This window comes from Martes martes (assembly GCF_963455335.1).
Source record: "Martes martes genome assembly, chromosome: 7".
Lineage (NCBI taxonomy): Eukaryota > Metazoa > Chordata > Mammalia > Carnivora > Mustelidae > Martes > Martes martes.
In genome coordinates, this window is record NC_137894.1 from 98,725,757 (window position 1) to 98,742,771 (window position 17,015).

At 43.8% G+C, this 17,015-nt stretch overlaps 1 protein-coding gene across 1 annotated transcript; it reads left to right on the forward strand.

Annotated features, from left to right (window-relative positions):
* The first annotated feature begins 8,647 nt into the window (after window positions 1-8,647).
* Window positions 8,648-16,617, forward strand: PTGDR (prostaglandin D2 receptor). The gene is made up of 2 exons (XM_080808450.1): window positions 8,648-9,650; window positions 16,309-16,617. Exons 1-2 carry the CDS (start codon window positions 8,814-8,816, stop codon window positions 16,546-16,548), a joined length of 1,077 nt encoding a protein of 358 aa, XP_080664576.1. The 5' UTR covers window positions 8,648-8,813; the 3' UTR covers window positions 16,549-16,617.
* The last annotated feature ends 398 nt before the right edge of the window (window positions 16,618-17,015 follow it).

Below are 17,015 nucleotides of genomic sequence, written 5' to 3' on the forward strand. Positions count from 1 at the left end.
TGAGTATAGAATTCTAGGTTAGTACTCAGGTATTTCTCAACCCCCCTTTCCCATTCTGTGATTTAAAAAACTTGGCATGCCCCTGATAACTTCCTACCAGCTCACTTTGACGGACTGCTGCTCAGGCAGTTTAACCATCTCCCCATGGTGGTCAGGAATGCAGGTACAAGACCCAGGAAGAAATTTGCTTCAGATTCTTTAACTCTCCCATGGCTGCATTCCAAAGGCCTCCTCCCAGGCTCTGACATATACTTCACCTCCCTTTCCTCTTAGCAACCTTCCCATTAATCTCTAGTATCAGTGACTAGAAATAAACAAACACATTATTCAACATGTTCACAATTTTAAGAAAGGTATTAAGTAAATTGGTATATATTAAAATTTTGTGTAAAAAAATTTAAGGTTAGGAAGGGCTTGCTATATTTTCGACCACACAACTGTATCATTATTAAGCAAGCCCACTTCCCATCTGATTACCAATTTGATTACTTAGGGTAAGAAATGCCAGCTAGCTGCTATAATAAGCAAGCCTCAGAATTTCAGAGGTCTAACACTTTCGTTTACTTTGCACCCAGTAGAGGTCAACCGGATTTTCAGGGGGCAGACTTTCATGTGGAATTCAGTGAGCCTGGTTCCTTAAATCCCTGGGATTCAGAGTCCTTCACTGGATTCTGCATTCAGCCAGCAGATGAAAGAGTGACCAGAAGATCACAAACGGCTGGTTTTCAAAGGTGGAGTCTGCACATGGCGCATGTCACTTCCACTCACATTCCATGGGCCGGAACTCAGGGAACAGTCAAATCTGAATGTAAGAGAGGCTGACAGATGTCATCTAGCTGAGTGCCCAGGAAAAAGAGGAAACTGGGTTAGCGAGCGGTTCGTCTCTATCACAGTAAATTCAATTTAAAATCATTAACTTTTTCCAAACCATGTTCAAGAAATTAAGAACTCTTTAATGTATGTTCAATATGGGCTCAAAGTAACTTACGTATGATAAAAAATGTTTACTAAACATGTTTAGTTTACCAGTTTATTAGTTTAGTTACTAGTTTAGTAATATTTACTGAAGTGAACTTATCCCATTAGTGTTTTTTTCCCCTCTTCAACTAGTTTATACAAAGATCATAAAACTAATGGATTTTGAATAATTTATTGTACAGAATTATCACTAATCAGACCATTGTTCCACACTTTACATTAGAGACAGAATATTCCCTGCACTGACCCAGGTATTTTCTCTCCGCCCCTGCCTTTGGGTCACAGAGCATGGATGCTGAGAAAGTAGAGAAGTATGTTAAGGGACTTACTGCAAATCCCTGTTCCCTTCAGCTGTGCTCTCACTGCTGTTTGTTCACCATTACCCCCCCGTGCTAGTGGTGACCCCATGCCCTCCCTATACTGGCTGCTCCATTCCTCTCATCTTTTATACACTTGACACTCTATACCTTCAAGACAAACTTATCACTAAACACGTTTAGTTAAACTAAGTTTAGTTGAGAATGATCTTGTCCTCATTTTCCTCAATCACTCTGCACTATCTAAACTATTACACATTGTGGCAGAGACTGTCGGCTGACCACCAAATGTCCCATTTCCCCTCTTCTTCCCTAGCAGTACAACTTCAACTGTATTCCAATTCATGATGTGTCCAGCTAAAGGACAACATTTCCCAGCCTCTCTTGCAATAGAGTTGGCCTTATGAAAATAGAATTGGCCTCATGAAATATAAGCTGACAAGCTTGTATTTGTTAGATTAATGCCAGCTGTTCTAACAGTTAAGTTCTAAAGTCTTATCAGTTTATAAAATAGTATTTTTTTTTATTTGCTTACACAACACCCAAAATGTGTGTTCCTGCCCAACAGCAAGCCTTCTCCATGGTCATTTCAGGACACAAGCTCTTTCCATATGTTGGCTTCCCTTTTCCTAGTACCTCAAAGTCCTTTAAATTCAGGTAGCAGATGGGAAAAGGGTATGGAGGACGGCATGTAGCTGTATGGTGACACGAAACGACAAAGAAGACAGAAAAATGTAGTTTATGTGACTGCTCAAGAAGAGGAAATGGATCTGGTGGGCAACTAGCTGTCTCTGCCTCACAGCCAAGCTAATTCAATAATGGATTCTGGCTCCGACAAATCAGCAGGCATGACTGGAACAGGCCACAGTCCGTACTCCCTGACTTCGTACATTCCAGGGAAGAAAATTTCATTTAATCAGTCATCCAAGCCAAAGATTAACATTTCCTCTTTACTCTCTGCCATAACAAGTTTATCACTATTTTTTCCTCTTACTATTGTTGTCATAAACCATGACATAAGAATAGTTCCCAATCACAATCAGACTCATCAGCCTTTATGGTTACAAAAAACAAAATAAAGTTTGAAGACGACTGAGATAGGTAAATGGATGAGAAAAGCTTACCCTGAATTTGTATTTAAAATCCCCAAAAAGGGGCACCTGTGTGGCTCAGTTGGTTAAGTATCTGCCTTTGGCTCGGGTCATGATCCCAGAATCCCAGGATTGAGCCCTGCATCAGGCTCCCTGCTCAGTGGGGAGTCTGCTTCTCCCCCTGCCCCACACCCTGCTTGTGCTCTCTCTCTCACTCTCTCTCTCTCTCTCAAGTAAATAAAATCGTTTAAAAAAAAATTTCCCAAAAGAGCCAAAATTGCAAAATTTAACTTGTTGGTTGTTGTTCATAATCACATTTTTTGCTAAGTACAAGAAGAAAAACAGATGAGGTTTATAAGACATGCAGAGATCACTATCTCACTGCCCTGATCAACAACTCATTCCATTCACTCCTCAGACTCTAAATCAAAGTCTTCTCCAACACTCCCTTACCATATTTCCTCACTTAGATGACATTTACGGACTACACTTGGTAGGTGTCATGCCTGCAGATTATCATTTGTTCAACTCCTATCACTTTGTATTAAGAGCACATTTGCCACAAGATGATCACAGAAACATTTAAAGCAGATAATTTCTCCATCTCTCTCCTCAGTCATATTGCAAGTAATAATTTATCCTTAAACTTGGAAGTTGCCTAGTTGTTTGTTCTCAAGGTTTTCCTACTAAGAATGTGTGTTATCCTAAATAATTCACCTTCCATATAAATGAGCACGGACACAGAGAAACTACTGATTTCAAAAGTCAATCACAACTATTTCCTTTAGGTCTTCCTCCAGAACCACAGCCGGGTATATGAAACAGTTCTGAGACCCAGACTTGTATCTGCATGCAACTTATTTTTATTTGAGCTGGCTTTTCTGCCTGGTATTTGAATACAGAAGAATATCTTAGCTTTTTATTATCAGAAATCAAAATTGTTTAAGACTCAAGAATAGAGCCTTATCAGGACAAAGAAAAATAGAAGGTATCATGGTTATTCATTCATGTAGTAAACATTTACTGAGAGCCTACTGGGTGCTAGTGGTGTGTGCTGGGACATGGGGGTGGGAGGACGAGGTTGAACAAGACATGACCCCTGCCCTTGAGAGAATCACACCTCAACATGCAAACACACAACACAATATAGTAAATGCTATGGGACATTTGAGGGAGCCCAAGAGAATGGGTCACTTAGGTTCAGGGATGAGGGTGAGGAACTTCTGGGAAGAAACTGAAGAACATTGTTGAGTGAACAGAGAGATGAAATAAAAATTCAAGACTATGCTAAGGAAAGCTAGATCAAAAATGGTATGAATTTAAAAACAGCGTTGAATGCTACCACCTAGTCAAGGACCTGTCTTGCCGAAAGTCAAGATAGGGTGGTTCTTCTAAACCCGAGATAGTATAGGTGGAGTGTAAGAGCCATTGCCCATGGGTCTCAGCTGAGATGTGCATCAACACTGTCCTGGTAGTGGTCACTGTGATGTGCCACACAGAACACCTCCCAAACAAAAAGACTTATTCCTCCAGATGCTGACACGTAGCCCTTAGCTGTCAGCCTCCTACAAATTACGGCTTTGTCTCAAGATCCTGGCTGCACCCAAGGCCACGTGCCCTTCCCTTGGGCCCCAGTGCTTGGCCCACCCAAGGGTATAAAGGCCCTCATCTCCAACTCAGGATAGCCTGGGGCCCCTTTCAGCTTCTTAGTTTCTGGTGGGTTTGGGTAAGACCTTTCATTGAAACTATATCACAGAATGACTTATCTCTCTGTCCAATCCTGCTTCTGTTTCTTCCCTTTCACAGGTGTCAATCCAAAAGCCCTCCTTAGTAACTATCCTACATGCTAATCTCCATGTCAGGGTCTGCTTCACAGGGAACTGGCCATAATTCCAGCAACATCCCTTAGTACCACAAGCAAAATACCAGAAAACCTCAGGATCCAGTGAACTGTCACAACCTATAATTGAGTTAAAAAATGTATTACTCCACCATTTATTTACTCATAGGTCATGACCCAAAGACATTTTCAAAAATTCATGCTGATCTTCAGGGTTTAAGCTACAGCCAAGCTAAAACTGAGAGTATGTTTTCTCTAAGCTCTGAACATACAGAGATTTGGATTCGGATCTACACGTGGACACAAAAGGTCAACCGAGGTTGGCCAAGGTACTTCCACTCCCCAGAATCTCTGAAGGATCTAATCTTTCGCTTTGGCAGCAAAAGACATCAAAATGGAATTTCTTGCTGGACGACAGTTTGGGGGACCCTATAAAGCTGAAATCAGAATCAGACAAAATGAAGACTTGACTACACTACCTGCAAATTTTAGCAAACAGATGCTGAAATGATATTTGTGCTGACGTAGTCACAAGATACTACGCGGCCAGTCTGAAATGCTGTCTGACCCCGCTGGTAGCTCTGCCTCCCAACTTCTGGGCGCACACAGGGAATCACAGAGTTCTTTCTTTTTCTCTCACTGTCTTATCTTCTCTGCTCCTCTTTTTCTCCAAAGCAGAGGCTTAAGGAATCCAAAAGATCCAGATGCCATTCTATCCTCATCACTTATTAGTTATGTGAGCTTGAAGAAGTTATTTCCCTGAGTCTCATTTTCCTCACCTGCAAAAAGGGAGATAAAAAACTTCTTTGGTGCAGTTGGCAGGAATGAAAATATTAACCCCATTGGCAGAACCGCACAAAGCTGGTCATAGCATCACACCTCCCAGGACCATGAACTAGTAGTGGTTCTCACCTTTGCTGTGCAGCAGAACCAACCGGGGACCTTCAAAAACACTAAAGCCGGGAAACCATCCCCAGGGAGTCTGATCTGATTGGCTGAGGATGCTGAAGCATCAAAAATGTTTAAACTCTCTCCAGGTGATTGTACAGTGCAGCCAAGGTTGAGAACTACTGTTCTCTGCAGAATCTTTCACTTAAGCCACATAACTACCCCACGGGTTTAATACAGTTACCCATCCTCCCCTCTTTTTTACAAACAAGGAAATTGAGGTTTAGAAAAGTTGGAAGTTTGTTCAAGCATGCCAAACTATTTAGGGGCAAAGCTGAGAGTTGAATTCACACGGTATGACTCCAAAAACCTTATCCATCATCAGCCTACTGCTGTGCTCCAATCTACCTACTGAATGTGAAGAACCTTCTTCAGTATGGCTTTGAGCATGCAGAAGATACTCCAAAATTAGTAGCTAATTTGTTCTTTACTTTTTAGCTTTCCTCTTCTCCATTCTCTGCTTTCACAATCCACAACCTGAAATATTGCTTGTAGTTCATTAGGACTGAGGGATGGATAAGACTGAGAAGCAGAGTCAAGAAGGATCTAGGGAACACTATTCTTTTTCCTTCTCCTCCCCTTCCTAAAACTGGGCCATGAGCATACACTTGCTTTCTGTTTAAATTCTTTTGAGGTACCTATTGCAGATACTATATTGGAAATATCAGAAACCAAAAAAGAAAATTTTCTACCATCCCTTCTCAAGTTTAAGTCAATGTTTCCTTTGCCTATGTCAACTTCTAGGTCTTTTACAATTACAAAGTCATAATTATATATTCAGATTTGTCCACTCACATTATGACATGCAAATTTTTCCAGATTGTTTTATAAGCCAATTAAGCTGCCTAGTACAGCTCTGCAAATAATGAAGATAATTTACTGTATAATTGGACCCAAGATATTTTCATTAAAAGTTTTGTTCTTACTGGAAAAAAAAAAGTTTAGCCTTATTACTCTGAAAACTGATATAAAAATGTGTAAACATGTAAAAGTCACAGGACATGACATCTGCCTTCCTTTATTTGCCGTGCCCTGTTCAGTGCCCACATCCCTCACTGCGATGCCTAGCACCAAAGAGTGAGCACAAAAAATGCATGATGCGTGAACAAATTACACTTTTCTTGCCTGAACAGTAAATTTGTAAAATCAGAATTCCTAGGAGACTCTGAAGTTAAGCCTGAGAACTGAGCAGGGTGAATAAGAGTGAAGTGGGCAGGAAAGCAGCCGGAAACCCCATGTAAAGGCCAGCTATGTTAGCCAGGAGGAAACACGTGGTTTCCTGAATTAGACCCATGCAAGGCCATCAACCTTTGAAGCATGACATATATAAACACTATCAAGGATCACAGCTCTCCCTTCAGTCACTCTTTGGAGTTGTTTCTAGAAAGTTGCTTACATTTGTGGGCTCCCCTCTCCCTGTGCACTAATCTTGTACAGAGGTGAAGGCAGCTTTAACAGAACAACAAGGCTGCAAAGAAGTGGAGTAGATATGCTTCAGAGGACACCACTGGACAACAACCTTAGAGGAGGTTTCCTAAGCAAAGAAGTGGAGTAGATATGCTTCAGAGGACACCAGTGGACAACAACCTTAGAGGAGGTTTCCTAAGCTAGGGCCTCCTCTGGGCACCACAGTGGGACTTCAGGAAACTAGGAACACACTATAATTAGGGTGAAATGTGTGTGTGTGCTTATGTGTGTGTGTGTGTCTGTCTGGAAAGGAGACCTCAGATGTCATCAGATTTTGTGTCTTTTGGTTTTTAAAGTCTGCTCCTTCTTCCACTTCATCAACTCAAGTGGTGGTCTTCTAAACCCATCAACTTCATTAAGAGCTGGAGGTGGGGATGAGTAGAAGAAGGTAGAAGACGAGGGAACTTACCCTACAGAAGGCTTTCTATTAATTGAATCAACAGATGGGAAAAGATTTGAAAGTGCCTAGCATATATAAGGGCCTATAAATGTTCATGGATGTTATTATTATTGTTATTATTACTCTCTGCCAGACACATTGGGTTTTTGCAACTTCACAACAACTCTAGGAGGTCAGCATAAATCCCATATCCTATTTGCAAGGAGATTTACTTAGAAAGATAGAGTAAACTAACACAGGGCCACAGCTATCCAATTCCAGAACTATCCAATTCCAAAGCTTGGACTCTCATCTCTACCCCATGACCTGAATTTCCAGCCAAGCTTTCAGCCTGGAGGCAGCTTCTCTGGCTTTCACATCGAAGGTCAAGAGTCCTGCTACCTCCCCCTGAATCTATCCATCAAAACAGGCACTGATCCTAAGAATGAGGTTCTTGAAACCAAGCATAATCTACTTGTTTGTGTAATATGGTCCCAGTAATCCCACTCAAATTCCACACTCAATGCCAGTTGCTCTCCCACCTTATAGAGGGTTAAAGAAAGAAATCACACTTAACAGCATGAACTCCCTTGCCTCTATGAGGCAAGGGAACAAACGCTTTCCAGTTGTCACAAAACAGAGAGAGAAAGCTCTAAATCAAGTCTACTGTTTTCTGGCTTCAAAATCCATGCTAAAAACTGCAGTTAAATTTCTGCTACTAAAACAGACTTCCTAAAACAGGTGAGAATCCTGACAACTGCATTGTACCGAGCACTTCCCAGGTGTCCGCACTTTACCAATGTTATCCCTACGCCTCAGAAAAGCCAAGCAGACTGGCTAGGGGTTACTTCTTGAGAAGTTAAGCAAGTCTCTCAGAGTCACAAAAGCAGTAAGCGGCAAGCAGAAGCAGGACTCGAACACAGGTCTATATGATAAACAGCGTTAGTGCTCTTAACTATACTCCTCCTACCGTCTACACACAGCCACTGCGATTCATGGTACCCAAGGCTGGCATCCCTTCTTGGTTTTTCCTGGAGCCACTTCCCTGAAATCTAGCCAACCTCTTCAGAGGAGAAGGCATGGAAGCACGACCGATGGACTCTACAAATACAAGATCCGGGTGCCAGGTCCACTTCCGCCACTTACTGGCTCTGTTACCTTGGGCAAAGAGAACTTAACCACCCAAGGTCTCACTTTCCTCACTTAATACAGTAAAGATCATTGCTCAGCTCGCACGGACCTGGAAGAGATGGGCGCTCAGGCTTAAGTACTGTGCAAATGTGGGTTACGTTTACCCCTCCTTACCCCCCGAATTCAAAAGCTCGTGGTTTTTCTCAGCCTCCCCTCCGCGCGCCTCTCACGAGTTCCGCCGCCACCTCCTCCTCACGCTTCTCTCTCCTCCGCTCCAGCAGTTCTCTTGCCTAGTAGGGAGGACCGGCCTTGGGTGCTCAAACTCTGGCGATGTTTCTTTCCTTCCGATTCCGGGCACGAGGAGTTGCTTCTCCTGGGGGCCGGCGCGTCAGCGTAGAGATCTTTGCGCGGCTGCCGCGGGATCCACGATGTCAGTGCGCGGTGCGCACACGGGCGCGCGGCCCGCCCCGAGAGGCGGGGTGTGACCGGAGGGTTTAGATAGGAGGCGCCGACCGTGAGGAACACCCCAGCGTCCGTGGAGCTGCCTCTGCGGCGTAGCCTCCCGTCCGGAGCCGCGCGCGGAGCCGCCAGGGGTTCCCACACACAGACGCCGGGGCCCTGGCCCTCCCGCAGCCTCGCTCCTGCCCGCCGCGCTGCCCGCCATGCGGCCGCCGCTCTACCGCTGTCACAACACCACCTCGGTGGAGAAGGGCAACTCGGCGACAATGGGCGGGGTGCTCTTCAGCGCGGGCCTCCTGGGCAACCTGCTGGCCCTCGGGCTGCTAGCGCGCTCGGGGCTGGGGTCGTGCCCGCCGCGCCCGCCGCCCTCGGTCTTCTACGTGCTGGTGTGCGGCCTGACGATCACAGACTTGCTGGGCAAATCCCTCGTGAGCCCCTTCGTGCTGGCCGCCTACGCGCAGAACCGGAGCCTGTGGGGACTGGCGCCCGCGTCGGGCAGTTCCCTGTGCCAAGCCTACGCCTTCTTCATGTCCTTCTTTGGGCTTGCCTCGACGCTGCAACTCCTAGCCATGGCCCTGGAGTGCTGGCTGTCCTTGGGGCACCCCTTTTTCTACCAACGGCACATCACCCTGCGCCGCGGCGCGCTCGTGGCGCCGGTCGTGGGCGCCTTCTGTCTGGCTTTCTGCGCGCTGCCCTTCGTGGGCTTCGGGAAGTTCGTGCAGTACTGTCCCGGCACCTGGTGCTTCATCCAGATGGTGCACGAGGAGCGTTCGTTGTCGGTGCTGGGCTACTCGGTGCTCTACGCCAGCCTCATGGCGCTGCTGGTCCTCGCCATCGTGCTGTGCAACTTGAGCGCCATGCGCAACCTCTACGCGATGCACCGGCGGCTGCGGCGGCGCCCGCGCTGCGGCACTCGGGACCGCGCCGAGCCGGGGCCCTACGACCGGGAGGCGGCCGCGCAGCCCCTGGAGGAGCTGGACCACCTGTTGCTGCTGGCCCTCATGACCGTGCTCTTCACTATGTGCTCCCTGCCTTTAATAGTGAGTCCCTTCGCGCCGAAGCTGCCGGAGCACTGGAGCGCGGCGGGGCGGGAGGGAAGGGTGGAGCGTGTTGGACGCCGCGCAGGAGGAGCTGCGCCCTCGGCCGCGACGGTTTGTAGTGGCGCTCCCCAGGTCCGGTTCCCTCCACAGCCCCGACGACACAGAACAGAATTTATTGAGCCGGAACAGGGAAGGGGAAGACCGAGTCTGACGGTGTCTTCCTAGCCCCGCAAAACTTCTCTGGTTAGCAGCACCCCCTCCTCTCTTCTTCCCTCTGGGAAGATCTCCGGGTCTTTTTTGCGCCTCAGAATTTGGCTCCTCCTTGGCAGTAAGAGTCCTTTCTTTCCCGGTGGCTAGGTAATGTTTTATTTCTTAGACCCGCCCATGATTTTAAAGGCATCAGATATGGGCTAAGGTACCTGGTAGTTTTCCCCCAGGTGTCGACGTGGAAAGAGAGTAAGGGAAGGTGTGATCATGCCAGGGTGGTTCGCACAGGTGACGGACTAAAGATAGATTTAGTCTTAAACACTCTTACGGAAACTTTGAGGAGTGGCGGCTGCTGTTCCTGGTGCTGCCGCCGCGGAGGATGGTGGCGATACGGGCGGAGAGGCTGTTTGGACAGGCAGGTGTGTAGGTACGGTTCAGCCAGGGGTTTCGTTTGGATAACCTGCCTTGACAGGTCTGGTGTCTGTCTCGTCTAGCGAGGTGACATGAAAGTCATTATCTCGGGTTTCAGTTTACAAACGGGGGTGGTGGTGGAGATTGAATTACCGAGGCGTTTTGAAGGCATCTCGCGCTGGGGTCCGGGCCAAGACTTCTGGCAGCCGCTGATGCTGAGAAGTCTTTTTGAGGATTGCTCCTCTCGCCCAGAACCAGTGAACTTGTTCAACATGAACAACATTTAAACACATTCATTGCCAGTTCAGTGCCTTTGAACGCTGAGACTTCTGTGAATAGAAATGTTAAGTTTCTTACGGCAATGTAGCAATTTTGGATGTCACTTTCAAGGTTGGATAAAGGTGAAATACAATGATTTTCCTTAAACGAAGGCCTTGATATGTGGGAGAAGAGTTGTTTGTAGCATCATCATGCAGGGTTAAGATCAGAATTACCAAAAATGTACAAATCTATATTTCTATGTATAGAAAAGATACTGACATAGATATTTAGCAGTGGTTCTCGAACTTTAGCCTGCTGGGAATCACCAGCTGGGCTGGTTGGGCCCCACCCTCCAGAGTTTCTGATTCAGGTATTTTTGAAGGATTCTTATTTTTTTTTTTAACGATTTTATTTATTTGTTTGACACAGAGAGAGAGATCACAGGTAGGCAGAGCAGCAGGCAGAGAGAGAGGGGGAAGCAGGCTCCCTGCTGAGCAGAGGGCCCGGATGGATGCCGGGCTTGATCTCAGGATCCTGAGACCATGACCTGACTAAAGGCAGAGGCTTAACCCACTGAGCCACCCAGGCACCCTAGGATTCTTTTTTTCTTTTTCTTTCTTTTTTTTTTTTAGGATTCTTATTTTTAACAAGTTCCCAGGTGAGATGAAAAGCTGCTGGTCCAGGGATCTCATCTTGGCAAACCACAGCCCACAGTCCAAATTCATCCTACTGCTGTTTTTGTATAGTGAATGAAATTAAGAATAGTTTTGGCAAATGAATCAATTTTGCAATCAGTTTGATGATAGTGTACAGGAACAGGAACTCTAAGCCCCAATTAACTCAAATAATATTTCAAGAAAAAAAGATTTTGGTTTTTCTCCATAGTAGATATGAATTACCCCCCAAAAGTACTTAATTACTTTTTTAAAGATTTTATATATTTATTTGTCAGAGAGAGAGAGAGAGTGCGAGCACAGGCAGCAGAATGGCAGGCAGAGGCTGAGGGAGATGTGAGATATGGTACTCGATCCCAGGATGCTGGGATCATGACCCAAGCCAAAAGCAGCTGCTTAACCAACTGAGCCACCCAGGCGTCCCGAAAGTGCTTAATTATTATTACATTTTAAATTTCATCAATGAAAGTTGTGGAAATGTGTTTTCGCTTTTGTTATAAAAGTACCTACCAAATATTCACCATTTGCCCCTTGATCTATAAAACTTAAAATATTGACTCTTGGGCTCTTTACAGAGAATGTTTGCAGACCTCTGCTCTAAACTCATAGCCTTACTTACTTATGCTGTGAAAAAGCAGACAGTAGCCAAATGCATAGATATTATGTCCTCAGTTTGAATGTCTTAGTAATAATAATGCAGAAAAGAACATAATAGAGCATAATCCAAGAGCATTCATTTGGACATGTCTCTCAGAGGACTTGAATAACTAACTTATAGGGAATTGTGAAGATGGAAGGAAATAATGGATTTGAAAATGATTTTATAAAGAACTATAACATTCCAAAGATATGCAATGCAGATAGCATTCTTCACAGGAACTATAACTTTCTAGAAAGGATAATGGCTTTAACATAATACATGGGTTTGAATTAGCCTTTCTCCCTTATTAACTGTGACAGTGACTTATTTATCTCTTCTAACCTCAGTTTTATTTATTTTTTTAAAGATTTTATTTATTTATTTGACAGAGAGTGAGACAGCGAGAGAGGGAACACAAGCAGGGGGAGTGGGAGAGGGAGAAGCAGGCTCCTGGCTGAGGCTATATATGAAGGGAGAAAAGAACCTTAAAAAGAAACCTTGCTCATAGCATGAATATTGTATTTCATTAAGCTGATGAAAAGTGTGTTGGGGTTTGATCTTTTAAATTAATTTTGCTGTAATGCTGCATTAGAGCAAGATACTTCCCCAAATTGAATTTTCAAATTTCCACCTTGAAAACTTTCTCAGGAAGAAAATACAGAGAATATGGGATCAGCTTTAGAAGCTGTTAGCAGTACATTTTCTAATGCATAAAACATATTTTCATCAAAATTAATTTTACCTTAGAGACCTACAACGTATTGGAGGTTGGTAGGGGAGCGGGGACAGATGAGAGAGGGATCTAATGATAGATTGGATATAATAGCTTGAGAGGTTGACAAGCCAGGAGAAGATAAGTATGGGCTTGTGTAATTGCATATATCCAAATCCATGGAGTCAGAGACGTGATGGAGGACATCCTTCATGTGTTGAGATGACTCATGTATGTATTTCATTCAGGTGGGCAAAAAGAATGGGTGGGATGCTCCTTTCAAAGGAAACTGATAGAGGTATGTAAGGGATGGTGGGCAAGCCATGGGCCCAGGGAAAAGGGTTGAAACTGGATTTAAAGGGCTAGCGCAGAAGATGAGGTCTAGGGTGTTGTGATGGATGAACTGGGTAGAAGGGGCATTAGAATCCAGAGAGCTCTCCTCAGCAGGGATGTGCAGCTGCGTGAGTCTCAAGCAAATTGACAACAGCAACATTTTTTCATGGACTCTCAGATCCAATAGAGGGAGCTCTCTCACACCAATTCCCTGTGTAAATTGAACTACTTTAAACATGTGGGGTGTATATTCTGAGGTTATTCACTAATCTAGCCATCTTTTATAGGACCAATTTATAAAGTGTGTTCTAGAGGATAGTATTGAGCAACAGAGGTTTTTTGAAAGTCTAAATTATGTTCACATTGATACCTTTTTCAGAATTAATAGAATATGTAAGATCACTGTCATAAATGAATTAATTTCTGTCACATTTTTAGTAAACTCTAAAAATAAAAATAAAATAAAAAAGCCAGGTGTAGAACAATACATTTCTTTTCTTTTCTTTTTTTTTTTTTTACGATTTTGGTTTATTTATTTGACAGAGATCACAAGTAGGCAGAGAGAGAGAGAGAGAGAGGAGGAAGCAGGCTCCCTGCTGAGCAGAGAGCCTGATGCGGGGCTCGATCCCAGGACCCTGAGATTGTGACCTGAGCTGAAGGCAGAGGCTTTAACCCACTGAGCCACCCAGGCGCCCCAGAACAATACATTTCTAATATAAATCAGATGACTTGAAAATACAGACAACCTAATTATATGCAATAGAATTGACATGGATATATACTGCATAGAAATAAAATGATTCTAGTTATGTAGATGTCATTTCATTACTCAGATCCCAGCTAATCGAGTATTCTGAAATAGTTGGAATTGTTTTAGGCTGCCCTCCACTTTCAAGAGGAAGGAGCAGATGTAAAAACAAACTTATATGAAGTATTTGCTTTTTAAATCAGCTTTAGTGTAGAGCCTATTGTCAATTAATCAAATTCAGCATGTAGCTGGTACCTACAACGTTCAAGACACTAGTTCATTGTAAAAGAAATGTAAATAAATGTAAAATAAATAAAATATCACATCTGCCCACCAAAGCTGAATACTGGGTGAGGGATGGAGTGATTGGGGCCATAAGAGAGTTTAGAGGAGAAAAGGAGTCACTACTAATTGATAAAATAGCAAATTTTGAGTTCTTATTATGTGCTAGGACCTGTTGTCAAGGTCTTACTCATACCATCTTATTCAGACTTCTAACAGTTATGAAAGTAAGATAGGTACAGTTTTCCCTATTGTGTAGATGAGGAAATGGAATAACTTGCCCAATTTCATTGGATTTCATCCAACCCCATAGTCAGACTCTAAAGCTAATGGGCTTAGCCCCTACCTCAAAGAGGCTTTGAAGGGCATAGTATTTGAGACAGACCTTGAAAGGAGCTAGGATTTGGGCATGTAAAATCCAAAAGATTTTAAAGTAAAATGTTCAGTTTCTACGTCTGTGAAATGGAGATAACAATCATCCTTACTTCAGAGGATTTTTGTAAGGGTGCAAAGAAGTTTTTAAAATAAAATGCTCGGGCGTGTGGGTGGCTCAGTGGGTTAAAGCCTCTGCCTTCGGCTCAGGTCATGATCTCAGGGTCCTGGGATCGAGCCCCACATCGGGCTCTCTGCTCAGCAGGGAGCCTGCTTCCTCCTCTCTCTCTCTGCCTGCCTCTCTGCCTGCTTGTGATCTCTGTCTGTCAAATAAATAAATAAAATATTAAAAGAAAAATAAAATAAAATGCTCAAAACCGTGCCTGGATATAGTAAGCTCTACATGGGCACTAGCCATTATTATTAGTAATATAATCAATGATGATGGGAGAGGGCATTCAGATATGAATACATCTTTTTTTTTTTAAGATTTTATTTATTTGAGAGAGAGTGTGTGAACACAAATGGGCGGAGGTGCAAAGGGAAAGGGAAAGAGACAAGCAGACTCCCTGCTGATGGGGAACACAACATGGGGCTCAGGACCCTGAGATCATGACCTGTACCCAAGTCAGAGGCTTAACTGACTGGGCCACCCAGGTACCCCATAAGTATATCTTCTTAATGGGAATTATATCTTCTTAATGGGAATGAGATGGGAATCTCTGAGCCTACTGAAATGCTCTATAAAAATGAGAGCACAAGGTAAGGAACAATTATGGGAAAACACATCTCATATTCCTTAACTGCCCCAAATGGGTCTGGTCTGGGCAGTTACTCATATCCCCTTCCACAGATGTTGAGTTTACATATTTTCTGTCCCATTAGAGCCCATTTTGTCCCATTATGGATTTAGAATCTCAGTAAGCATGGGGAACGGAATGGTTGGCCTCCAACAGAGTGGGAGGCAACTGTAGTATTAATTGAAGTGTTTGCCATTTTTGGCTCAATGGCAGGTAAAGCCATGGGAGAGGGCAGTTTGCAGGGCTCCAAGGAGGCCAGACACCTCAGGGAGGATCAAGACAATAGGGGCAGTCAGGCACAAATAAGTGGGCTTATATTTCTCTGTGTGTGTGTGTGTGTTCTAGTCTGAAAAGAAGGTGTCAACCACAGAAAGGTAATCATTATTCTAAGAATAAGTAATTCACAGGAGTCAAACAGGTCCTTTTATAAGTCTCCTCCAATCTTACTGGAATATTTCCTGTCTCCTTATGTTGATTAAAAGTTTCTGTATCATTGTCGTCTCCGTAACACGTGACGTTCACAAGTAAGGTTTATTTCTGGGCTAATAAGAAGACAGGAAGCAGGCAGAAGAAAGAAAGGAGAACTGAAGAAAAGAGAACCTCTGTGTTTTGGGGAGTGTGCTGACCCTGTTTGTAAAAGATTCAGTAGACTGGGGCACCTGAGTCAGTAAAGCCTCTGCCTTTGGCTCAGGTCATGGTCTGGAGATCCTGGGATGGAGCCCGACTTCGACTTCGTGGGGGGGGGGGGGGGCTTGCTTAGCGGGAGGCCTGCTTCTCCCTCTGCCTGCTGCTCTCCCTGCTTGCGTGTGCACGCTCTCTCTCTCTCTCTCTGACAAATAAATAAATAAATAAAATCTTAAAAAAAAAAATTCAGTGGACTGGATATGCCCCACCTCAGCTCGTTCTCTGCGTGGCGGGGACCTGGATACTCCAGGCCTGCAGCATCACAGCAGGCGGAACAGCCTCCACGGCCTGAGACCAGGGCTCCCAGGAGTACCTCCCTTCTACTCCCCTTCAGCTCAGCCCTGCATCTGCTGACCGCCTCACTCACCCCCATCACCGCAGTAGATTTTGCGGCTAATATATCTACCCAAGATGAATCTTCCAAACCAAGTTGCCATGTTCATACAAAATTAATGTTTTTAAAGTAAGGTTAAGTGCATTTATTTCTTCCATCAACCTTTCAATATCATAATGGAATGTTTTTCTTTAAAACAGTATCGTGCTTACTATGGAGCATTTAAAAGTGTTCATGAGAAAGAGGGAAACTCTGAAGAAATGGAAGACCTCCGAGCCTTGCGTTTTCTGTCTGTAATCTCCATTGTGGACCCTTGGATTTTCATAATTTTCAGAACACCAGTATTTCGGATGTTCTTTCACAAGATTTTCATAAGGCCTCTTATGTACAGAAATTGGCCCAGCAATTCCTGCCGAACTAACATGGAGTCCAGTCTGTGACGCTGTTTTACTACCCAGTCTCTGGTAAGCTAAGAAATATGTTACATTTTCTGTCAAAGAGCCATGTTTAAAAAAGAAAAAAAAACTTAAAATTTAAGTTAAGTCCTATAACAAAACATCAAAATGTATTTTCAAAACTATATGATAACATCTTTAACAATGTGTGTTCACTTTCTATTCATGAGCCAGTCCAGTAGATGTTTTCGAATTGTTAACAGCAACTACAATTTCACATATTGTAACCAGTGTTAAAAGTCTTAAAGTGGTGACATGAATTGTTCCAATGTTTTTGGAACATTGTCCCTAATTTTTTAGAGAGGTCTAGAGACCTCAGTGTCTGTATTCAAATCCAACAGAAACACCACTGTTTATAATTATGGGATATGTGTTCTTAAAATTTCTTATCCTATTCATGTCTAGTGAAACCTGATTTGTTAATTCTGTATGATAATAGCCTGAATTACAGA